At 34.3% G+C, this 26848-nt stretch overlaps 1 protein-coding gene across 5 annotated transcripts in view; it reads right to left on the reverse strand.

Annotated features, from left to right (window-relative positions):
- MGAT4C (MGAT4 family member C) overlaps window positions 1-26848 on the reverse strand; it is a 912166-nt gene that overhangs the window by 16102 nt on the left and 869216 nt on the right. The window contains exons 1-3 of one of the 5 annotated variants that reach the window (XM_025402524.1): window positions 16514-16548; window positions 14788-14895; window positions 3962-4946 (exon numbers count right to left, since the gene is read on the reverse strand). The exons of 3 other annotated variants lie outside the window; for them this stretch is intronic. Coding sequence is in view for 1 of the 2 variants with exons in the window: in XM_025402521.1 (XP_025258306.1) it covers window positions 23138-23218 (81 nt within the window). In the remaining variant the exon portion in view is untranslated. Of the gene's footprint in view, window positions 1-3961; window positions 4947-14787; window positions 14896-16513; window positions 16549-23137; window positions 23234-26848 lie in introns of those variants that run through there. One more of the 5 variants, XM_025402521.1, reaches the window with a different exon arrangement.

A 26848-nucleotide genomic window follows, 5' to 3' on the forward strand; every position in this document is an offset into this window, starting at 1 on the left:
ACATTAATATCATATAAAGTAAACATTTAGTAATTGATGAATATTAATTTTTTGAAGGAAGCATAAATGTAAATGCACTACGTAAGAGTTTCAAAATACCTGAAGCAAAACTGACATAAGGGAAAGGAGAAAAAAGGGAATAAATAAAGGAGGAAGAAAGGAAAGAAAGAGAATAAATAAATTCATTCATTTTCAATAAATGAATATTGAAGTCCTCTATTTCAATATTCATCCCTCAGGAATTGACTGAATATGCAAATACAAAACCAGTAAATATCAAAGATATTTAAAACACTATCAAATAAATTAATCTACTTGGGATTTATGAAACACTCCACCAAACAATAGCAGTCTATAAATCTGTTTTCATGCTGCTGATAAAGATATACACAAGAGAGTGCAATTTACAAAAGAAAGAGGTTTAATGGACTTACAGTTCCACATGGCTGGGAGGCCTCACAATCATGGTGAAAGGCAAGAAGGAGCAAGTCACATATTACATGGATGGCAAAGAGAGAGATTTTGCAGGGGAACTCCTCTTTATAAAATCATCAGATATTGTGAGACTTATTCACTATTATGAGAACAGCACAAGAAAGACCTGCCCTCGTGATTCAATTACCTTCCCCTTGGCCTTTGCTTTGATATGCAGGAATTGTGGTAGTTACAATTCAAGATGAGATTTGGGTGGGGAACCAGCCAAACCATATCATTCCACCTCCTAAATCTCATGTCCTCACATTCCAAAAAAGCTTGCCTTCCCAACAGTCCCTCAAAGTATAAACTCATTTCAGCTTTACCTCAAAAGTCCATGAAAGTCTCGTTCTGAGACAAGGCAAGTACTTTCAGCCTATGAGACTGTAAAATCAAACCAAATTAATTACTGCCTAGATACAATGGAGGTACAGGCATTGGGTAAATACAGCCATTCCAAATGGAAGAAATTGGCCAAAACAAAGGGGGCACAGGCCCTATGCATGTCCAAAATCCAGCAAGACAGTCAAATCTTAAGGCTCTGAAATTATCTCCTTTGACTCAAGGTCTCACATCCAGGTCATGCTGATGCAAAAGGTTGGTTCTCATGGTCTTGGGTGGTCTTGGGTAGCTCTGCCCCAATGGCTTTGCAAGGTACAGCCTCCCTCCTGGCTGCCATCATGGGTTGGCATAAAGTGTCTGTGGCTTTTCCAGGTGCACAGTGCAAGCTGTCAGTGGATCTACCATTCTGGGGTCTGGAGGATCGTGGCCCTCTTCTCACAGCACCACTACATGGTGCCCCAGTAAGGACTCAGTGTGTGGGCTCTGACCCCACATTTCACTTCTGCACTGCCCTAGTGGAGGTTCTCTATGAGGGCCCCACCCCTGCAGCAAACTTCTGCCTGGACATCCAGGCATTTCCATACATCCTCTGAAATCTGTGCAGAGGTTCCCAAACCCTGATTCTTTACTACTGTGCACTGTCAGGCTCAATACCACATGGAAGCTGCCAAGGCTTGGGGCTTGCACCCTCTGAAGCCATGGCCCAAACTCTATGTTGGTCCCTTTCAGCCATGGCTGGAGCAACAGGGATTCAGGGCACCTAGTTCCTAGACTGCACACAGCACTGGGAATCTGGGTTTCACCTATGAAACCATTTTTTTCCTCCTGGGCCTCCAGGCCTGTGATGGAAGGGGCTGCCATGAAGACCTCTGACTTGACCTGGAGACATTTTCCCCATTGTCTTGGGGACTAAATTCGGCTCCTCATTACTTATGCAAATTTCTGCAGCCAGCTTGAATTTCTCTCTAGAAAATGGGATTTTGTTTCCTATCGCATTGTCAGGCTGCAAATTTTCTGAACTTTTATGCTTTGCTTGCCTTATAAAACTGAATGCCTTTAACAGCACACAAGTCACCTCTTGAATGCCTTGCTGCTTAGAAATTTCTTCTACTAGATACACTAAATCATCTCTCTTAAGTTCAAAGTTCCATAAATCTCTAGAGAAGGGACAAAATACTGCTGGTCTCTTTCCTAAAACATAACAAGAGTCACTTTTGCTCCAGTTCCCAACAAGTTCTTCTTTTCAAATGCACATAGAAAATTTATACACACACATACACACACACACACAATGGAATACTATTTAGCCATAAAATAGAAGGAAATCCTGTCATTTGCAGCAACACGGATGAATCCTGTCATTTGCAGCAACACGGATGAATGCACGGAGTGCATTATGTTAAGTGAAATAAGCCAGGCACACAAAAACAAAGACTGCATGATCTAACTTATTTGTGAAATCTAAAAAAGTTGAACTCGTAAAAGCAGAAAGTAGAATAGTGATTACCAGAGGCTGGGAGGGGAGATGGAAGCTGGGTTGGTAAGAGGCACAGTTAGAATTAGACAGTAAGTGTAAGTTATTGCAGTCTATTACACATTAGGGTGACTACAGCTAATAACAATGCAGTGTATATATCAAGATATCCTGAAGCGAAGATTTGGAATGTTATCATCAAAAAAATTGTTTAAGGTGACAGACATGCTAATTACCTTAATGTGATCATTGTACAAGGTATACACAATCATTGAAATATCACACTGTACCACAGAAATATGTAAAATTGTGTCAATTATAAATACAAATAATTGTAAAAGAAATTAGAAAAAAAAGGGCAAACTATCTCCAAAGTAAGCTACAGAAGAGCAAATTAGGCAAAAAGTAAACAGACAAAAATGACAAAAGTAAAAGTAAAAATCAATGAATAACAAAAAAAATAGAAACAAATGCTGGTCCTTCAAGAAGATCAATAAAATATATATTCTGCTAGCCATATTGATCAAAAAAAAAGAAAAGATATTATTAATATCATGAATGAGACACGTGTCATATCACTAAAGATTCTACAGGATAATTGTATATTTTGAAAAAATATGCTAATAAGTTTGACAACTTAAATGAAATGGATAAATTCCTTGCAACACAGAATAATTATTTATGTATTAATAAAATTGAATAAGCAGTTAAAACATCCCTCTCAAAACACTCCATGTCTGTATGGCTTCACTAGTGAATTCTACCAAATATTTTAAGGAAAAAGTACACCTACTCTACACAAGCTACTCCAGAAAATAGAAGAGAAGTAAATAATTTGCATTGTCTAGATCTAATAAAGCATTTTTATTAAATTTTATTTGATAATATTTTAAGAAATTTTATGAATAGTAGGAGTAAAAATGAGTATGTTGAAAACAACTTTATTAGAAATATTGTTAAGCATCTAAACATAGCTAAATAAGATTTTCTTTCTAATTTTTCCAATTTTAAAAGTATATGCCTACCAAATCTCCAATGCCTCAACTGCTCCCCAATCATCATGCCAGAACCTGCAACATATCCTTCTTGTAAGCTGTGGTTTCATATTTCTAATATATTTCTAACAGGCTCATGCTTATCACTACTTTGGATTCTTGCGTTTGCACCATCAAGACACTATACCCTTGGGAATTTCAATGGCTCATAATTTTGTTGAAGAGAGGACAATTTGCTTATCCTGTCAAATCAGTTTAGCCAGAATCCCCTATCTTCCATATCCGATCCCTCAATATCTGACCAAATTTCTCACCCACCACTATCCCCCAGGTAATATATGATCTCCCTGCCCTGCCATCAGTAAAAATCCTTTTAAGTCAGTTTAGCAAAAAATTATCTATCTTCTTAATGATTTTCAATCCACTACCTTGCATTCTTCTCCTTGGCTATAAATTCCAATTTGTCTTTGTTGTATTCAGCATTGAGAACAATCTCTTTCTCCTACTTCAATACCTCATGGCAGTAGACCCTTGAAATCCCTTGAATAAAGTCTAAACTGCCATCTTTAATAAGTGTTATTATTTTTCCTTTAACAGTTTTTGTTGCTCTGACTTGTATAGGATCAAATTCATTATTGGATTCCCAATCTTCTGACCCAGAATCCCAAGCACCTACCTTTGAAGCTATTGTCTTCACTTCTGGTTGATTGATGGATGAGCCCTTGGTGATTTAGACTCCTGAGCCAGTGCTCCAAATGATAGTCTGTTGAAGTACAGTTAAGGCAGAGAGAGTCTCAGTACACTATACAAAGGCTGAGTTAGTCCTGTTTCTTTTTTTTAGAAGTTGGTTTAGTCACAGGTTTCTTTGTTAGGAAGGTACTGGCTGGATTGTAAGTCTTACTTCCTGTTTCTGTCTTTGAGTGGGAATTTACTTCTTGAATCCCTGAGCTGAAATATTTTCCTTGATTATTTGTGAGGCCACTCTGTTCTATTTGATCCTATTTCTCCCATGGTAACTTTTTAGTCAACAGAAACCCCCTTCTTAAACCCTTACTGATCGTATACTCCACTTCCTTACTTGTGGTCATGGTTTTGCTAAGGATAATTTGAGACTTCAGGATCTCTTTGGGAAACTGAAGATTTTCCCAAAGTGAGTCTTCTGAGATCTCTTCCTTCCCATTGTTTCTGCTCCCCATTCATCCTTTTACTACCTTCAATCTACCCTTCAACTTTCTTGAATCTTTTGACACGTGCCTCTTCAGACCTCTTCCCTCTGCCTACCTGTCCTCCCAGACGTTTTTCCTTCCTGCTTCAGCCATTCAATCACTTGAACTTTAGGTCTCCTATTTCCATAATAACTTTCAAGGGACTCTAGGACCCCAAAAGCAATTGTCTGAGGTTGAAAAAGGGGGAAAAAAAGACTGATTGAAAAATAGTTTGGATATTTTATCCAGATGAGGCTTTGAAGACATCCAGATAGGTGCTTGATGTTCTTTCAGTCTCTTGCCTAAAATGTAGTCACAGCCTCCATAATATTGCATATATGGGCAAAAGAAAATCTTAAATGTGTCTTCTCCACAAATATTGGCTAAAAGCTTTAGCCTTCCTATTGAGAAGGTAACCTTAACTTGTTGCATCTGTCAGAAACGCAATGGATAAAACTATAAAGTAGAGGACATAAGAGAGTATTACTGTGTTGTCTAACTCCTGGCTAAAGTTTTAGAATAAAACCTTTACATCTCTTATAATATATGTATACATCACATTATATATATGCAATATATATTCATATATAATACCTATATGTATAGAATATATACATCCCATTCTCTGTATATATAGAATATATGTATATCCCATTCTGTAAATCTAGAGAATATATATTATATATATGTATATGCAGTATACATGATAATATATATCATAATATACATGAGATTTCTCTATGGATGGTATTATCAAATTACTTAGTACTTTCTTTTTGTTTTTTAGAGACAGATTCTCACTCTGTCACTCAGACTAGAGTGCAGTGGTGCAATCACAACTCACTGTAGACTCAGATTCCTGCGTTCAAGGGATACTCCTGCCTCAGCGTCCCAAGTAGCTGGGACTACAGGCATGTGCAACCATGTCCAGTTAATTTTCAATTTTTTTTCTAGAGGTGGGGGTCTCACCATGCTGTCCAGGCAGGTGTAGAAGTCCTGGGCTCAAGCAATCCTCCTACCTTTGTCTCCCAAAGTGTCAGGATTACAGGTATGAGCCACCACACCTGGCCTAAAATTTCTTAAGTTCTATTCCAATTTTCAGAGATAAATTTGTGCTTATATAAGGCAAATATTTCTAAAACTCTCAGAAACTAATTCAAATACTTTTCGAATTCACATGAAATGGATGTATATTTGACAATACTAGCTTCATATTGTTTGTTTCATAAAAACAACTACATTTTCTGGTATATCAGCATTCAGTATAATATGAACATACATTTTTATTCTACTTGGGCTTACTAGTTGAATCAGGTAATATGTCTTCTAGATATTTAGGAATATAAACAATTATCAGTTTGACCTTAGAATAAGTATACAAGTAAAGGTACAGTAAAGAAGAGTTGTTTGATGCCCATTACTTCATATTTCTCAAGACAGCCATAAAACCCAAAACTGCGTGTTTAACTTTGTTGGTTTTTGCTTTTGTGATGCTTGCCTACCATGATGATGTTAACTGTAAAAACAGTTAACAGGGAAGTAAGTTGAGATTGTGGCTAGCTTTGCCTTGTATTACAATATCGTTGCCAAAAACAGTTTCCAAATTATTTTTGTTAACTTGAAGCTTTAAAGTTTTTCTAAGCTGTATTAAGTAATAAATATTCATTAAATATCTAGGTCATTTCTAAGTAATATGAACTACTGAAACACTAATTGTTAAGCATTAGGTTTAATTTTATAGATTTTTTGGCATTTTATTTTAAAAATGAGACTAAAGATATTTGGACCTGTTAATAAACATGGTATTTTGTCACATAAAAATTGTGCTATGAGGAAGCATGAACCTATAAGAAATTTTGAGAGGATATATTCATAAAATTTGCTAGTCTGCTACATAATGCAAGACAGACAATTTACAGTCATCTTCTTCCCAGTTTTCTCAGTCAAAAGAAATATTACTAATGTCAAAAGCGATCATCAATATATGTAATTAAAACTACTAGAAATAACAACCATGAAGAGAAACATCTTTGTATGTAGAGTATGCAAGGAAAATACGATATGTTTTCAAGAAAAATAATTCGATGTATGAAGAATGTATTTTTTGTCAAGCGAACAGGAGGGTAATTTTGTCCTAAAGTAAAATGATTAGTTGTGCCAGAATCAGAAAAAAAAGAGGGAGAAGGACAAAAGCTAAACAGATATAGAAAGTTGTAAAAAGTTCATGGAAGAAAGAATTTTATATGTTTAAGCTGGTAAGATTGAACAGATTTATTTACAAAGTTTTGTAAAAGAAGAAGAAGAAGAAGAAGCAGAAGGAGGAGGAGGAGGAAAAGGAGAAGGAGAAGAAGAAAAAGAAGAAAGCCCAATGCTGTAATAATGCAAAACTAGATTTTTTTTTCTGTTGAAAATGCCCATTTTCTTGGATTACAGTACAAGGTCTTTTTGTTTGTTTTACCTTTTAAGTAATCTTCCTAGGAAGCCAAGATTTTGTGTCTTATCAAGTTAGTTTTCTGTGTTTATGTTAACCTTTACCATTGGCCTTGATTATTTAAGAGAACTGAGAGCTTGCAATTTAAAAGCACTAAAACATTTTACCTGTTTCACAGTGTTGCCTTTTCAAAACAAATCTTAAGCAAAATCTTGTTCTCGAACTGATCTTGAAATTTCTCGAAGGGACCCTGAATAATTTCAAAAAAAATGTTCTTTCACCTTGTAAAGAGAAATGATAAAAATAGTTTGGTTTATTTAATTGATACATTGCATTGCATGAAAAAACACTTTCAAATAAGATACTTTAACTTTCCCTAAATTATATTTTTTTATGGGCAAACATTAGGCATTTTAGAAATTACATAAAATTCCTAGAAATTTGTCAATGTCCCTTCTGTCCACAATATATCTTGGTATAATATCATCAGGGGTGGCTCTAATTTTTATTTAAAATATATGCCTCAAAAATAGCCAAATTATCTTGTCCTTTGGGTCATTTTTATATTGAACTCTCATTACATGTTAATTTCCATTTTAAATTTTTTGTCATTCACTCATATTCTGATTCTTCTCCAAAAATATTTGCAATCAGCTACAAGTCATAATGCTTCATGATGGTGTTGATTAATTTAGAGACCATAGTATAGTACTGAATTAAGGATTTTCAGAACTAGAGTAGAGAAGGAAATGGGTTTATGAAATTCCTAACCCAAGAGCAAGGAGAACAAAAATTATTTGTTCTGATGGATGATAATGAACTGAAGAAAAGTGATTATGGTTTCGTTTGAAAGTTTGTTGGTTCTTTAATGCTCTACTTTCTGGATATAAGCACTCTTTTCATTTTTCTCATATTTATGGAACCACAGAACAAGCCCAATCTGGTTCAACTTTGAATAATAAAATGGTGAGTTATTTTTCAGTTGCCATGGATTCTGGGTTGCAATTATGTAAACTGCTTATGTTCAGATAAACCATGTGTAACTGTAGTTAGAAACTAAATTCTAGGATCACAAATCAGGGACTGAATTAAGAAGGGGATATCTCATGACATAATCCAATCAGATCAAGTCCTGACACCACCCCATGGCACAATCCAGTCGGATCATGCCTCATGGCATCATCTCATTGTAAGATGCAATCAGCTCACACCTTGTTACCCTCTGCCTATAAAACCTGCCCCAGTCCCCAGTCTTCAGAGGCAGATTTGATCACTGCCTTATGTCTCCTTGCCAATTAACTCACAATAAAACCTTTATTTTCTCAAAGACTTGTGCCACATTGGGCAGAGAAGCCATTGCTTACTCAGTAACATTTACACTTGTAAAAATCAGAAGATTATACTTTAGTAAATATAATATTTTCTCCCCGATCCTTCTAGAATTTGTAAACTATTGAATATTCTTATTTTCCTGGCAATACAGTTATTTACCTGAATTTAATAAGAATCTGTTCTCTTTGTAACAGAACACAATTGGAAACATTGGTTATATTTATAATGCTTTGACTTCAATGTCATATTTGAGAATGATGTGTATAGAATCCAAGTTATGGAATTGAAGTTAGTTTTATAGAACCAATTTTTACAAAGCTATCTTGAAAAAGCTGGACCAATAATAATTGGCTTCTAGGGTTCCTAGCCATACAGATGAGTAAGGAAGATCACTTCCTAGCAGGCCCAGGGAAGATGGGCTATCTTGGGAACCTCAAGAAGAGAGGAATTCATTCAAATCTATAAGTACCAGAAGTGAAGTCTGATGGCCAGTTCTTGGCTTGACTTATTAGCTTCAAGAGGTTTTTGAAATTATAACCTGAGATTCCTTATGAAAAGTTCCAGCAAAGAAAACTCAAAAAGACCTATGTGGTCAGTTACCATTCTTCCTTTCCTTATGTAAATAATCAGGTCAAATCTAATGAGACCAGATTTATTTTGTCTTTTAAAATAGAATAACCTCACTTTAGTTATCTTTGATAAAAAATGAGCGTGACTAGAAAGATGCATTTTATGTTTCAGTGGAAAAATACAGTGCACTCTTGTGAGTTCTCGATTATTCTAGCTTTTTTCCAGTATCCATCTACAACTTCCAATTTTCTCTCAGCCTCCTGACTTGGAGTCAATGAGATGTAAAACTGTCCTTTTTTCAAAACTTTGCAAGCTGAAGCTCGACTATGTGATATAAACTTCATGGAAATCACTGTAAGATTATGAATAGACCGCCTTTTTGCTTGTTGCTGTGTGGGCCATGCAGAATGTTCATGGAAACACTTCATGCTATCACTGAAAACATTCAACCTGCAAACCCAGAAACTTTGTCAGTTTGCCACTGCCATCCCCACTTCACTACCTAAAGATGCTTCAAACTCAAATCAAGATGTCTTCTTGAATGGCGGCCCTGTGGAATCAGAAACTGGATTTCTAACCATTAATTTTTAAAAAAAATTTCACAGAAATTCCCCTCATTAAATTCCTGATTGCTAACCCATCCAGCAAACATACTATACTACCATCTCCCAACAGGTGCTTCAGCTTGTCCTCAATGAGCAAAAGATAACTCAAAAAGAAATGGACTTGTTTTGTTCAATGGAAAAAACAATATTTCTTTTCTTGAACAAGAGGAGGGACTGACAAATAATCTTTTCTTGACCAAACTTTAATCAGTCTCGTCTGAGCCGAACTAGGCCCCATGTTGGGCATATCCTCCAAGAGCCTAGTTTTAGCACTTACCCTGTAGAGTCAGCTTAGCCAAAATCCCTTGCTCTCCACATTTCATCCCTCTCAATATCTGATCAAATTTTTTATCCACCACCATCCCTCAAGTAATGACTGATAAATCTATCTTGCATTAAGCAAGAAACTTGCTGGGTCATTCTTGCATATAATTACTCTACTCTCTTAGTGATTTTTCTATCCACTGACTCACATCCTACTCCTTGGCTATAACCTTCTACTTTTTGTATTCAGAATTTAGCCCAATCTATCTCCCCTACTACAAAACCCATTGCATTAGTCCCCATGAAGCTACTTGAATAAAGTCTACTTTATGTTTAATAAGGGTCATCATGAATAATTTTCTTTCTTTAACAGCATCTAAGAATCTGATTCATCTAATAATTGTGAATTATATAATTCTCTAATAATTATGACTCACATAAAGAGTATCTTCCTCTATTTATATTTTTCTCTTTATCATTATCATAGGAAAATTAAAAATTCTGCATTTTCAACTGTGTTCAATGAATGGTTGAATACACAGATTAAAGGATAATGTCTTTAGAATTTTACTTACCTACTTGAAAGACTGCAGTACTTTGGGCAGCACAATACCAATAGTGAAGAATACTATCCTGAAATGGTTCATTATTTCAATACCGCATCTTCTACTTAGATGAGTCCATCATTCTTCCATTTTCTAATTATTTCAATCTGTGCTTTATCATGGTTAGAATAATTTATGTGTGATGAAATACTCTCTATTAACATGAAATAGTAAAATATTTCAAGATATAAAAAATATAAGATCACCATGATCTGGTAGTATATCATAAGATTTACCAAAAGGTCTAATGGGCTTATATGTTAATTATAATTTATAATGAATGTGCCATTTAAACAAGAATAAGTATTCTCTTTTTTTGTCTGGTAGAATTCCAATGAAGTATAAATATCATCATACATCAAACTTTAAAACAAAAAATGTGTTTAAACAAACAGACGAAAAAACCAATAAAAACAAAAAACTAATTGGTTTCAACAGACTCTGATGATTTATCAAAGGTGAACAGTATTTTTTGATGAGCAGCCATTTTTAATGTTGATGATAAAGTCAAGTTCATTAACTTTTTTGGTATCGCTTTTGTGTATTCTAACCATTGCTTAATTAGTATAATGGAAATATTCTCATATGCTTTCTTCCAGGGGCTTTATAATTTTAGTTTTTAGGGTAGGTATAATAACCATCTTAAATTAAGTGTATGGTGTGAAGAAGAGGATGAAGTCCCTTTTCTACCCTATTTATTCAGTCATATTGGGTGCCTTTGTTGAAAATCAATTGTGTATATATATGTAGTTATATATTTGAAGTCTCTATTAGGTATATGTCTCTATTTTTCCTTATATCAATATCATACTCTCTGGATTACTATCTGAAATATGATGATGTCAGTCATTTGCATTATTATGGAAGTTTTATCATCAATCGTCAATTTTGACAAAAACAAACCAGAATTTTAATTAAAAATTTGTTGGGTCTGTAAATTATACAATCCACTTACCAATTTCTACCAAAAAATTATTTAGAATTTGAGAATTTGCTGGATGCACAAATAAATTATTTGAATCTAAAAATATATTTTTCTCAACATGGTATTTATTTATATTTATTCAAGTCATCTTTAATTTGAGCAATGGTTTTATTTTTTCAGTGATTCTGACATCTTTCATGGCTTGTAAAATTTATTCCTAATAATTTTGTCTTTTTTCTATTATTACAAGTGATTTTTGCACATATGTTTCCTGCTACTACATAGAAATACAATTTATTTTTGTATATTGATGCCTTGGATCCTATGACCTTGTTAAATTTAACCATCATGATATTGACAAGCAATAAACAGATTTAATACTTCTTTTCCAATCTCTAAGACTTTAACATTTTGTTGCTGTTATTGCTGCCTTATTTCCATGGCAATAAGTAAATGGGCTTCCAGTCACATGTTAAATAGAAGTTATTAAAACAAACTTCTGTGCTTTGTTATGATGTTAGGAAGAAAGCATTAAGTATTTCAATATAAGGTAAGAAGACAGCAGTAGTTTTCTTACAGATGCACCTTATCACACTAAGGACATTTCCTTCTATTCCTGGATTGATGACGTTTGATATTGAGAATAACTGTGGGATGAATTTTGTCAAATATTTTTTCTCCATCTGTTGAATTTAGGGAGCTTTTTTTTCTCCTTTATTTTGCTATATGATGGATTATACTTGCTGGTTTTGTAATTTAAACCAAATAGAAGTATACATTAAGTAATTATATAATTATTTTTATATACTGTTGATTTGCTAAGATTCTCTTTCTGCGTTTATGTTCTTCAGAAATATTGATACGTAATTTTCTTTTATATTTTCCAAAATCTTTGTCAGCTTTTGCTATTGGAGTGCCAATCTCAGAGAAACCTTCAGTCTAGGGCTAATTTTGCCTTATAGCCAAGGCATACCCTTCTGAGTACTCTAATGACCCGCATATTACAAACTTTTTCATTTCAGTTAACAGAAATAAGAATTAGTGTTCTTTTGTGTTTGTGTTGCAGAAGACATTGCAACTGTTCCTTTCCAGTGATTCTTTAGCAACCTTGAATAGTTTGTTCACACACATGCCATGATAAATGTTCAGACATAAAATAATCCCTTTCTCTCTCTCCCTCTCTGCAGTTGTGTTTTCCATGCAGCTTTCTCCTCTCCAGTATCTGCTTGACAATTATAATTGTCAAGCAAGAATCCAAGTATCTTAGCTATGTCTCTTCAATTCAGAGAGATTAGTTGTCTCTTTGACTTCACTCTGCTTGTATTGCAACCCAGAAACTGTAGCCAGTAAGATATAAAAATAACCTCATTTCCACCCTCCACCCATCAGGAATCATTGTCTTGTTCTGCCTATTTTATAATGTCTAAATTTTGTTTTACATATATTAATTCTACTTTTTTTTTAGTTGTTTAAGGATAGAAGTAAATCTGATCCCTATTTCTCCATCATGGTAAGAAGCATCTTTCTGGTTATAAGATTATTTGCCTACACATTCTTTCCTTTATTTTCTTGAAAACATTGCTCCATTATTGTCTTGCTTTCTGTGTTACTGCTGAAAAATCTAATCTTGCCTGCTTTTCTTTCCATTATAAATGACTTGTCAAACATGAATGAGTTGGTTGTGTAGCTTAGAGGCTTGCTGAATATTTTATCTTTAAAGTGGAATCATATATGTTTTGGGGTTGTCAATTCTTGGTTAAGTACTCAAGAATTACTGAAGAAAATCAGAAAAATCACTCTTGATCACTTGATATTTAATTGTGTGTTTAATTCTAAACAGAACATAGGGAATATAGTGTAAGAATAATGCATAAATGTTATACATTCTGATAATGCCAGAAAATACCCAACTAAAAATACAAGGAGATAGAAAGGGGGAAGTAGTATAAACTAATACATCTACACTGTATAGATAATAGGTGTAAGTCATAAACTATTATTTAAAGCAAAACAGACATTAGAAGCCAAGTTAGAAAACGAGACTAATGAAATAAAGATAATTGTAAAAGCTAACTACTTAAACAAAACTGCAAGAGTTCCTAAATACCAAAATGAATACAAGAAAAATATCTGCAAAACTACTAGTGCTATGGCTTGAATGTCTGTCTCTTTTAAAACCCATGTTGAGGATGGGAGCAGTGGCTCATGCCTATAATCCCAGCACTTTGAAAGGCCGAGGCGGGCAGATCACAGGGTCAGGAGTTCGAGAGCAGCCTGGCCAACGTGGTGAAATCCCGCCTCTACTAAAAATACAAAAAGTAGTCAGGGGTGGTTGTAGGTGCCTATAGTCCCAGCTACTCAGGAGGCTGAGACAGGAGAATTGCTTGAACTCATGAGGCAGAAGTTGCAGTAAGCCAAGGTTGTGCCATTGCACACCAGCCTGAGCAACAGAGCAAGACTCTGTCTCAAACAAACAAAACCCATGTTGAAAGATAATCCCCAGTGTAACAGTATTAAGAGGTGAGGCCCTTAAGAGGTGATTGGATCATGAGGCTTCAGCCTTTGTGAATGGATTAATCTATTCATGGATCAATGGGCTAATAGATTAATGGGTTATCACAGGAGGGGTTAGTTATCACAAGAGTGGGTCTATTATAAAAGTTAGCTTGACTCTCTTGTGCCCTTTTAGCCTTGTGATGCCTTTTGCCATGTTGTGATGTAGCATGAGGCCCTCACCAGAAGCCAACCAGATACTGCTACCTGATATTGGACTTCCCAGACTCCAGAATTGTAAAACATACATTTCTGTCTATATAAATTACCCAGTCTCTGTATTCTGAGATGGCAACAGAAAACACACCAACACAATCACAAAGGGAAATATAATACAATGAGCAACTTTCTAAATCAGAAACACAGAAGGTGCAAGAAGTCAAAATTCCTAATAACAGGGGCCTTTAATTTTCACAGTTCAATATAAGTCAAGAGGCCAAAAATTGCCAAATATCACCACAGTAAATTGCATGAGCCAAGAACTTTTAGAGACATAAGCACAAGTTTATGGGTTCAAAAACACAGTGAAGGAAATTAATATTCTTCTCTCAGAATTTCCTAGTTTGAATAGTTTAAACATTAACAAAGACAGAGAATATAAAAAATCCAAAGTTATCTTTTAGAATTTTAATTTTGTGTGAGTTTTGGTCAACAAGGTACATATGATAGGTAGAGATTAAAAAAATATTTCATACCTGACCATAAACCAGTATAATTCAGAATATTACAACAGAGGAGAGAACCACATTACATGAGAGAGATGTTGTTGGCTTATAATAGTATAGTAGAAAATGAGATGAGAGAATTGAAGATATTTGGAAGCAAGTTATTTCCTAGGTAGTAGGATAGGGCTAATAGGCAGAAATTTAAATTTATATTTTAAATCCATAGATGCAGTAAAAACATTAGTAACTTAGGGTACCAGTGTAAAAAATGTATGTTAATATAATTTGTGAATAATACTGATTACTAGGAATAAACACTACATTGAATGTGGCAGACACAAACTCACCATTCTTTACCAGCTCCAAGGGTTAAAAGAAAGTAAAATTTTGGTCTCAAATTTGTAACCAGGTGAGCATACCCTGATAATATAAACTTCCATGTCACAAGCTACTGCCTGAAAATATCATTCATGCAAATGAAGATGACTTACTTGAGCAGTAGATTTTGGTTCCATGTTCAAATAACATTTTATCTGCTAGAATTTTTTTTTTGTTTTGGAATAATATTACAAAGGACAAGTATGTTTTTCTTTTAAGGCCATGAGTTGATTGTTACAGATTAGGTTCATTTGAAAAGTGGTAACTCATATTATCTTGATTTGAGTGAACTGTTTCTCAGGATGATACATCATCTTTATATATCCTGAATGTTATAGACATTTGTTTGCTAACAGCATATCCCACAATACGTTTTATTTCTTTCACACCCAATGGGAAATCATGAGGGTATTTTGTTTACTAATTACGTTGCGTTTTCAAAAACAGCTTCATCACAACTTTCTGATCCAAGGCTATTGATTACAGGACACAGTTATGGAAGCAAGGCTGTAACAATATCCTTACTTCTCTGTACCAAATATATGCAGCATTGGCATGTCTGCTTCAATAAGACTTAATCAGTTTTTGTTTGAATTATATGCGTTTTCAGAGAACTGGGTGAGGCCGGGAGCAATACTCAAGCCTGTAATCCTAGCAATTTGGGAGGCCGAGGCATGTGGATCACCTGTGGTCAAGAGCTTGAGACCAGCCTGGCCAACATGGAAAAACCCCATCTCTACTAAAAATACCAAAAAAATAAATAAAATAAAAATAAAAAATTAGCCAGGAATGGTGGCGGGCACCTGTAATCCCAGCTACTTGGGGGCTGAGGCAGGAGAATCGCTTGAACCCGGGAGGCAGAGGTTACAGTGAGCTGAGATAGCACCATTGCACTGCAGCCTGGGCAATAAGAGAGAAACTCCATCTCAAACAACAACAATAAAAACAAAAACAAAAACAAAAAAACCTGGGTGGTGGGCCTGCTGCAGTGGCTCATGCTAATAATCCCAGCACTTTGGGAGGGCTGAGTTGGGAGGATTGCTTCAGGACAGGTGTTTGCAACCAGCTTAGGCAACATAGTGAGGCATCATCTCCACAAAAATTTTAAAAAAAATAGCCAGGCTTGGTGGCACATGCCTGTGGTCCTAGCTACTTGGAAGACTGAAAGACTGAGATGGGAGGATTGCTTGAATCCAGGCAAACAAGGCTGCAAAGAACTATTATCACACTACTGCACACCTGGGTAATGAAGAATTAAGACCTTGTCTCTTCAGAAAAAAAAAAGTAAAAAGAAACAGATGAGTGGTGAATGTTCATTTACATCAAAGTAATATTTCAAAATATAAACATTAAAATTATTTTGAAGTGATACTGTACCAAGTAATTCATTTTTAAAATAGAAATAAATCATTTCGCTCTGTAGTTCCCCTCATAAAAGACTATTATATGTGGATATATGGATAAATATACTAACATAAAAAATACAATTATATATTCATGCATTTACACTTAATTTTGAAATTATACATAATGTGGCATATATTCCTATACATATAAATGCACAATTATACATATATAAATAGAGCTATATTCACTTATAAATCTGTGAGCACGTACTATTCTTCCGCACCATTTAGTACCGGTCCTACCTGAATTTTACCTACGGTTTACAAACCACTAACAAAAAGAATATACGGCTTTTCTAGTGTCATGACGGTCCACAGAATCTTGGTTAAAAAACAAACAAACAAAAAAGACTTTCTTAGTAAATTCTTTTCTCTCCTACTCCCATAAATATTATCATTTTCCATCATTCTATCCAAGCTTTTCTTCTTTTTCTTTGTTGCAATATTTTTGGTATTACAGAACTTCTCTTACAGCCATATTTAGAGCTTCAGCTAGGACTCCTTCCTGAATCCCAGTATCAGCTTTTGAATAATGACTATTCTCTTTACCTATTTTTCTGCTGACCAGTAAAACACAATGCATCTAAAACTGTAATTTTCCTTTCCTGCCAGCTTCTCCTTCCAGGTTCTTATTTTTGGTAGGCTCAGTTTTCTCAGGGCTAATTTTATACCTTTTATTCTCTCATAATTAGAGACATGCCAAGTCCTCTCGTCCTCAATATCTCACCTGCCACAATGTTTCCTATTTAGTTATCACTGCCATAATCAAAGTTCCGGTTAATACTTCCTTTAATTTTGGCAACAGCATTACATTACTGATGGTTTTCCCTACCTGTTCATTACAATTTTGAAGCATCAACCCCTAAACCGGAAGTGGGAAACTAGTTTTGGACGTTCCATCCCTAAACCAGAAGAGGGATGATCCGCCCTTGAGAAGAGATCTTGATGCACTCCCAGCCTACAAGCTTTAAGCAGATGCCTGCTTGACGATGTTAATGGGGGAAACGTAACAATCCTGCCTTGCTGTGCTGCGATGTGAATCAAGAAGGCTGCCTGCAAATGATCTCAGTTAACTCAGTAAGAAACAGTCATGGCAACATCATGTGTTAGCGTGAACCTCAGTCAGCCCTGTCCGGAGCTCCAGGGGGAGGTCCTTTCAGGTCAGGGTTTCCCCGGACCTCATAATTTATGCTCTGAAAATTGTGCAGAAGTCGGTCTTCTTTCGCCCTGCTCTTGGCAAGAACTGGGGGAAGAAACCTAACGCCCCTTCGAAAGTATGTATTAATTTTTCAGGGCCTGGAATTTGCTGAGCTTGTATTTGTATTCTGCATTTTATGAAAAAAATGACAATGAGGAGCGCCAAGGAGTACTTGGGAACGTGGAGGGCTTGAACAATTTATTATTATTATTATTATTATCATCATCATCATCATTATTATTTATTTTGAGACAGGATCTCTTGCCAGGTTGGAGGGTTCAAATGATACTCCCACTTCAGCCTCCTGAGTAGCTGGGACTACTGGCATGTGCCACCATGCCAAGCTAATTTTTCTTTATTTTTCATTTTCTTTTTCTTTTTTTTGGAGAGGCGGGGATTTGCCATGTTGTCCAGGCTGGTCTTGAACTTCTGAGCACCAGTGATCAGCCTCAGCTTCCTGAAGTACTGGGATTAAAGGTGTGAGCCACCACACCCGGCCTCTGTGTCCTACTTCTGTTTTTTTCACTTCTGATGTGAAATAAACAAAGTTTATTCTGTTTTGTAATAATAAGAGTAGTTATATTAAATAATAGTAAGGCTGGTGCAAAAGTAATTGTGGAAAAAGCGCAATTACTTTTGCACCAACGTGTGTGTGTGCGTGCGCACGCAATTTTTTTTTTTTCTTCTGGGAAATAAAAAAAAGGAACTGGGGCCCAGTGTCCTGGAAACTGGAGTACTTCTAGCACTGTCTCCCTTTGCTGCCTCCCAACAAGCTGTTTGTGCTGTGGTCATGCCAATCAGCTGGGCTTTGAGGAGGAACTGGAGGACCAGCTATGAATGCACTGTGAGCGAGCATCTCCCATCTTGACTGTATGGAAGGCAGAGGTCTGGCATCCTTTGTGTCAGGACACTGAAATTTATCCAGATTAAGTATAACCTTTGCCCAAATCCACCTGGCTGGAAGAAGCACATTGCACAGTTGCCACCACAGTAAGTCTTGGATTGCTTGAGACAGGAGTTTTAGCAATTGCTGCAATAACTAGAGGAAGAAATAAAAATCCTTAGCAGCTTCATATAGAGAGTTTCAAGATGGTGACTCAGGATCTGAGCTGTCAACTCCAACAGTTCCCTCTGATTTTTAATGACCTTAAAGTGCTTTCATTTAGTGCCTTACTTGTATATAATCTCACATATTTTGTAAATGCAAAGCAAGTAAGCACATTCAAGGGCTATTGATCAATTACTTTTATTTCTTTGAGGTTCTGCACAATTGAACATCCCTGTGTTTTGGACACTTGAAGCTGGTAGGTGAGTGGTAGTAAGTATACAATTCCAAATAAATGGGCTACATTCCTTTCTCATGCACAGCACCTAACCGACTATTATTTCACATTGAACGCCAGTGGAATTATTCATAATTTCCAGGTGGTTCACATAGAATAGGCAAGGACTGAGATTTGCTTGTAGGATGAATAGGAAAAAAAAGAAATCAAGCATAACTTAAAAGTAATTACCCTTTTTTGGGAATGGAGCCCCAAATCTTTGATGAATTGTCATCACATATCGACTAAATGTACTCAACTGGGCCAATTTTTTTTCTAGAAGGAAACACTAATGCAGTTTATTAGGACACTACTCTAAAAGACAAATGCGATGTTCCTGTGTCATCAAGTTTTGTCACAGGGTTGAAATGACCTATCCCAGTGAAATTTCAGAGCCAGAAGATTTTCAAGTATCTATATGGAACCAGAGGGAGATAGAATGACCTTGCCAGGACTTGGACTTGTTTGGCAAAAGCCCTGGTTAAAGCCAGACCCAAGCTGTGGAAACTAATATTTTGTGCAGAAAGGATAGTTCCAAGGAAGCTGTGCATTTTCCTGATACCAATGTTATCATCCCTGTGCCTGAATGTGTCTCCTGGGACAATGCAACAGATATCTAGGAAAGTTCTGTTGGACTAACCTTTGCAATTCAGAATTGAGTGGTAGCAGTCCTGTATTCAAGGTAAGGACACTTAACACAGAAGTAAAAAACCAATCTGTATGTTAGTTCTAGATTCCCCACTCCTGATTAGAAAAATTTAGGGATTCAACTACTTAGAAGCACGTAAAGCTGAGAAGGATGTTATTAGTGCAACACAGTGTATATTCATTCTCAAAGGCCTACGTGTACATTTTTTTTTTGGTATGCAGACAGGTTTTTCTACACAATTTCTTTCCACCTTAGGTGTGCTACATTTCTGTGCATTAGCTTAAGAACACTAATGTTCTCCACATTTGTCTCTCATTTTAATATCCAGGGATTTGCTCTCTTCTTTTATCAATTCTCTCATTTTAAAAGTTAATTTTTAAGTCAGCAAAATGTTACCTTATTACTAAAGATGCCTCTGAAGCCTATTTTCAGTCAGAAGTTGTTGTTCATTTTTTTGAACTCGTACCATTTTATCTGTACATCTCTTAGTTTCCTTAATACTTTCTACTTCTTAGAATTGTTATCTGTATGTCTTATTTCCCCTTGGATTCTGATCTTCTTAAATTTGAAAATACTTAAAAAAAAAAAACCACTTTTATTATATCACTTGAGTACATAGGGGAGTGTTTAAAAAGATTACAGCTACCACTCTGGTTTGAGTGTGTGTGTGTGTTTGTATGAGTGTGTGTCTGTGTGTATGTTTACATTGCAGGAATCTTGAACGTGGAGCTATATGACAAACTATCAGTCATGAAGATTTGTATTTATTATTTACAGCACAGCACCCCTTGAAAACTTGCTTAAGACTTTCCCTGATATAACCCAGATCTGTATGTTATTTTGGGACTCTTTAATTGAAAAATCACAAATAAGCATATCAAACTTAACTTTGTCTACTAAGAAGGTACCATACATTTCTCTTTGTTTATAACTTATTTAAGTGAGAAGTGAGGATAATGCCGCTTGTTAAATTATATAATAAATATAAACATCTTTTAACTGCTATAAATAAAAATATTTTAAGATACTAAATATGTAGCAGAAAAAAATATTGACACTGTGTACAGTTAGAAGATTAACAGCAAAACTGAGTACTGGGGGAAACTCAGACATGTAATCTAATCCATCTAATATCAAAATTCATATATGATATAAAGTTTGAGGAGTCTCACAATTTAGGAACAGGTATTTTTGGAATCTGCTGGGCCATCTACTTGTCTTCACTGCCTCATACATATACATATATATGTAGAGAAATAACATTTTTAACTATTCTATTTGCCATTGGAACACAATGAATCTCTATTATTTACCTCTAATCATTGTTCATGAAGGCAGATAAAGTATTAGCTATACAAATGTTATTACATTTCTTCTTGGGAAGATAATGTGTGGGAACTTGTTAGCTTTCATCAACTCCAGAAAAATGCTCACTTATTAAGGAATTGATGCTGATATGCAATGACAAGTGAATTATTACACTGTAGAGTGCTTTGCTTAGAATGCATATAACTGTGCATGTAATCACAAATTCCTCAGGTTTCTGGAGTGTTACTTGGACTATATGCAACAAACCACCAAACATTAATGGGCTCAATTCTTTTCCTTCAGCTCTTCAAGGTTGCTCTTCCTCAGTGCAAACTATTCTGTGGCCCTATGTAAAAGTGGGAAAGAAGAAAAACAAAATTCTACCCATCTAAATGAAAGTGGTAACGTTAATCTACCCCAAGGCACTAAAGTGTAGTATTTTATTTAATCATTTATTTTAAAATCAACAGAATGCAACAGTAAATTACATTCCCCAAATCATAAGGGCTGGTATTCAACACTTAACCTCAAGTCAGGGAAAACATAAGTGTTGCAGTCAACTCTTCATCTGTCTGACATGGTCCACTGTATGTATCTGACTTGCTTTGCTTGCTTTTTTAAATGCTTGCCCAACTTGTTTTTCAACTTCGCTTTGTGGAAGGCTGCGTATGCCGTCAGGGCAGTATTCAGTACTTTCTGACAAACAGAAAGAATGTTGCTGACATAGCAAAATCTTCAGAAAGCCAGAAAAATGAAAAGTTTTTCTGAAACATGTTTATAATTACATTGTGTACAAAATCTCAGATATTGATAGGAGCACACGTAATTGTTGCGCTGTTTCATATTTTTTTACAGTCCCAAGTTGTATGTTCATCTATAGTATAGGTGGTAATGAAATAGAAAACATATTATATATATAAGGAGAGAGACAGAGAGAGAGAGAGAGAGGCTAGAGTATCCCACAATGATGTCCAGCAAGATTTACATTAAGTTTCACTTTAAGCTTCAACGTAAATAGAAAACGTGTGGCATTGACAGGATCAAGATTTCCTGCCAGTGATTACAGAAATAATAAAAGTTGAGATGAGGATTGGGAAGGGACAGTAAACTCTTCCAATATTAAAGTTAATTGAGACAAGTTATGTTGTAATTTATTTACCAACTTCTTTTTTACACTATCATTCTCTTAAATTTTTTTTTTTTTTTTTTTCTGTGAGCTAAAAAAAGGCTTGGTTAGAATAGAATCAGTAGTAGCAAACATAGAACTAACTACATCAGCAAGAGAACAGGAATTAACTCGTTCTGAGAAAAGTTATGACTGTGAACACTGTTTTGATTTGTGGTGGGGAAGAGAAGAGTGACAATGATGATGAAAATAACTTAAGTCTTTCAAAGGGCTATAAAACATGCTTTGTTAAATCCTCCATAAAACTCATCAGGTAGGTAAAAATATATTCATGAATATTCTTACACTACAAATACAAACTGAACTAAGATAGGTTTAGTGGTGTGCCCCAGTGTAATAGATAGCAAGTATGCTGTCATACCTATGTATGATAAACGGCAATTTGGTTTCAACACAGGCCTTTGTAAATAAATCTCTGATGTTTTACACATCTTAGTCTACACAGAGTTTATCAGAGAGATAACTATTAGGTGCTTCAAAGTCAAGTTAAAAATTGGTTAAGCAAATAATATTGAAGAACAGTAGCAATCATGTTTCCACCATTAATGTTAAGACATAATACTTAAGATGATTACTTTTCCTTAAAGGATGGTATAAGCGTTTATGTACAACCACTAGTATAGTATAAAAGGCAATAATATATTGTCTCGATAATATTGTCCCACATTTTCACTGTACATTTTTCATGTAATAATAGATCAGGTAAACTAACTTGAATTTGGTAGTACCAAATAACAAATTTGGGCAGATTTAATGCATGCATTAATATATTTTTACATTTAAGTAATATGCTCAGATTACAAATTATTTTCCTGTTTAAATGTTATTTTTCCTAAGCTTGTTATTAAATTCTAAAAATAATAAGAATTTTGTTACTGATAAATCATTACCATTCATTTATTATTTCACTCAAACATTTAATGAGTTTACAATAGGTACCAGATACCTGTGCTATGCACAATGACTGCAATTTAATATGCAGCTTAACTAGAACAGAACAATATTACAGAGGAAGTACAGTATAAACACATGTTGTGGCTAGAAATGCTTTTAATACTTTCCTGATAGCTGTTATGAAGAATTTTTAAAAACATTTTAAATGGTTACTCAGTCTGTATTGCCCAAGACATTAAGTATTGCCTTAATTCTTTCTGCACTTACTGAAGCCCTACTATGCACATGGCACTGTGCTAAAAAGAAAAGGAAATATTAATTTAAAGTCCATGTTCTTTCTGGTCCTGCTGGCTCACCGTCTGTAATTTAAGTGTTTTGGGAGGCTGAGGTGGGAGGATGACTTGAGACCAGGAGCTTGACACCAGCCTGGGCAACATAGTGAGAACTTATCTCTATGAAAAATGATAAAAAATAATTGCTGCTCATAGTGGTGCACACCTGTAGTCCCAGATACTCGACAGGCTATGACAGAGGATCACTTGAGCACAAGAGTTCACATGATTGTGCCATGTACTTCAGCCTGAGTGACAGACTGAGACCCTGTCTCTAAAATAAAGTAAGTCCCTGTTCTTGCAGTAATGTCTAATGCAAGGCAAAAGGAAGGTAAATGTGCCCAAAAGTAGATTCATAAAGTGTTAGAGACATGATGTTACAAAAATGCACAGGTTATAATAGAAACATAAAACAGGGAAATAAGGTACTTTTCTACTGGGGACTTGGCTGTTTTCAGAGAATATTACATAGAGGAGATGAAGGCAGACAGGGAGTAAGACAAGAGTGGGAAAGACCCCAGGGTACGAGTATGGCAAAAAAAAAAAAAAAAGGTAACATAAGGAGTGTAACATTTCTATATTATAAAGTTGTTGATATTTCCTGTTTTCGTAAAATCTCACCACCATCTAAGTGGAAATAGTATAAATTAATGCATTATAGAGCTCATGATAAACAAAATGAACAGCCTGGTTTCAAATTTATATTCTGTAATAGTTTTATTAAATGAGAAGATAATAAGAAAATACCTTGAAATTTTTGAAGGGAAATGTTATGTTATTGTTCCATAATTGTAGTTCACAAAAGTTCTCTTTATTTTGCAGAGGCAAAGTAATTTTTTTTTTTTTTCTGATAGGTAAGGTCTTCAGAAATAAAGTATTGATTTATTTTCCTCTTTAGAAAATAATTAAAATTTCCACCAAGTCATTTTAGAGATGAATTAAGAACCAAGAATGGAGAGACTATGGTGAAAAGTGACTGCAGTTTTTTCTTACTTAATTTTGATTCCAGATTCAAGAAACCAGTAGGATTTAGGTATCCTCAGGTTGCTTTTAAAGCCAAGTGGTGAAGCTAGATTTTTATATTAAGTACTATTTAAGACTTTACATTAAGCTTGGTTCCTGTTTTGTAACTTCAAATTTTGTAGAATCACAAAATATATTATATATGTTATATAAATACTTATGTAATTATATGTTTATATTATAGAAATATTTATTATTATATACATATAATAAAACTGCATCCAAGCTTCAAATAGAACACATAATATTGTTGTTTGTAGCCACTTGAAGCAGTAACTAGCTTTTTTTCCATTCATGAATTTACTGAAAATGACTATAATATTTGCATGGTTTGTAGTTTATAAGAATAATTACAGAGTGTTTGTTCTTGTTTATCCCATTTAGAAAGTTAGAGCTGAGCTGGGCAATTTAAAGGTCACTTCCATGTCGAGAAACTTGAGAAATGATTTTTTAATTTATCTTTAAAATTCTTCCTGAATGAACAAGTATAATATGTATCAAAAAAAACCTCCACATATTATCTCGCATTTAAGACCTCTAATGTTCTTATATGTTTAATATGTAAAACTTTAACTATGAAAAAATGTATACAGAGAAAGACTAAAGAACTACAATGACATATCAATAGTATGCATTTTGTACAATTATGGATGTTTGTTACTTTTTTCTTTATACCTTTCTATATTTTGTAATTTTTAAATTATGTATATATCCATTAACCATCCCTTCTTTCCAGCTTCAGATAATCATCATTCTACTCTGTATATGGGTAAATAATGCTAAACAGGGATACAGAATAGAATAATGGTCTTACTTTTGACACTTACTTTTGTCTTTTCTCAATTAATAATTTTTTCTATTCAAAAAATATGCATATAGCTTATATTTAGAAAAATGCATTTGAAAAAGCCCTAAAATTCTGTATATACTATCAAAATTATGCAAAAAATATAGAGCAAAAATTCTAGAAGGGACTAGATCTAAAGTTAAAAATTGTCTTCCAAGCCTAACAGGGTTTTACTTCTTTCCCTTTGTACTTTGTAAAATTACTGCTCTTATATTGATTTTATAGAAGATATAATTTTCATTTATATAAAGACTCTTAAAGCTGCACTCTAACATCTGAATTGACAAATCAGGCCGCAGAATTGTACATCATAGTGCATGAATGACAAGTAATTTCAGATTGACTCAAGTTGGTAATTCAAGTTTAAGAAGAAAGATGTCATTGGCGATAATTCAGATAAAAGAAGAAAAATGTCATTAACTATTCTACAGCCTACTCCCAATGAGATTGAAGGAGTAATTTCCATAGTCAAATGGTCAAATGTGAAGAATAAGTATCTGTGTTCTAAGGACATTTATAGTAATGGTATAATTAACATTTAAAAAATGCATTTTAAAGTGTCAATTCCCGTTTTTCGAGTTATCAAATCTTAAACATTTCAAATACCCGACCTAGTTTTTTTTTTTTCTTTTTTCTATTTTCAGACTGAAGTTTAGGATTAAACCTTGTTATATTAACAACTGTATGACAATCTTGATTCATTTGGCTTACTTAAGATGAAACCGGAATTCAAATGTTGTCTTTTCCTGTTGGTCACAGATTCCTTTAAGTAAATTATCAAGTGATTTTTATAAAGAAATAACTGAATTTTAAAATAGACATAACCTAGATTTATTACCAGGTCCCTAAACATAATTTTTATACCAACATTTCAGTATATCTTTTTTTTTTTTTAAATTTCCCTGATGGTATAAATTACTTTATCGATTAGGAAAGAAGTTATGGTTTGAGAGCACAATAAAAATCTGCAATGAAAAACTCTTTCTAGAAAGAAATTAATAATTTCAACAGTGAAAATCAATTTTCCTATGTTCAATCTTATAATCTATTTTGCATTATTTCCCTTGTGTAATCGAAACATCATTGATTCATGGCATTATGTAGATAATCAACTAAAATGAAAGAATGACATAAAATATATTTCTCTATGACTATCCCCTAGCTGTCTCATACTAAAATACTTAAATTTCTATATTCAATAACTAAAGATGTCATGAGAGAATTAAACAGTTTTAAAAATTTATCCATTGTTGAAAAACCCATAAAACAATATTTTTATATGTTGTTTCAAATATTTATAACTTATAAAGATAGGAAGAATAGGCTATTAATAAGAGCTATGAAGAAACACTAAAATTCTAAATTCTAAGGGAAATTATTTTATGATAGGCTGTGGGACACTCTACATGCATTATCTATTTTAATCCTCCTAGGACTCCAATTACTAGATATTATCATATCTATTTACTTATCAAGGAAAAAATGAGGCTTTAGGGGATGTTTAATGAACTTTTCCAGGATTTCATAACTATTGGGACGAGGTGTATCTGACTCCCCAGACTGTGGTGTTGGACATCATGCTATGTTGTCTCTCTTCAAATAATGAAAGTAATTAATCAACAACTCAATCTTAATGCTTAGGGCTCTTGATATATACATACATATATGTTTTTAATCTGATAAATGGTTCAATATTAGTGAATATACAATGATACATTATAATACTTGTAATACTGTAGATACATCCTGCAGTTATGATGGTGTATTTATGTCATCCGTCCTGAAATTTCATGTTCTTGCTAGCACCAAAATTTTTAAAAATACTGTGGTAACAAAGTAAGTGTCCAAGTCCTATTCATAAGAAG

This window comes from Theropithecus gelada, chromosome 11 (assembly GCF_003255815.1).
Source record: "Theropithecus gelada isolate Dixy chromosome 11, Tgel_1.0, whole genome shotgun sequence".
Lineage (NCBI taxonomy): Eukaryota > Metazoa > Chordata > Mammalia > Primates > Cercopithecidae > Theropithecus > Theropithecus gelada.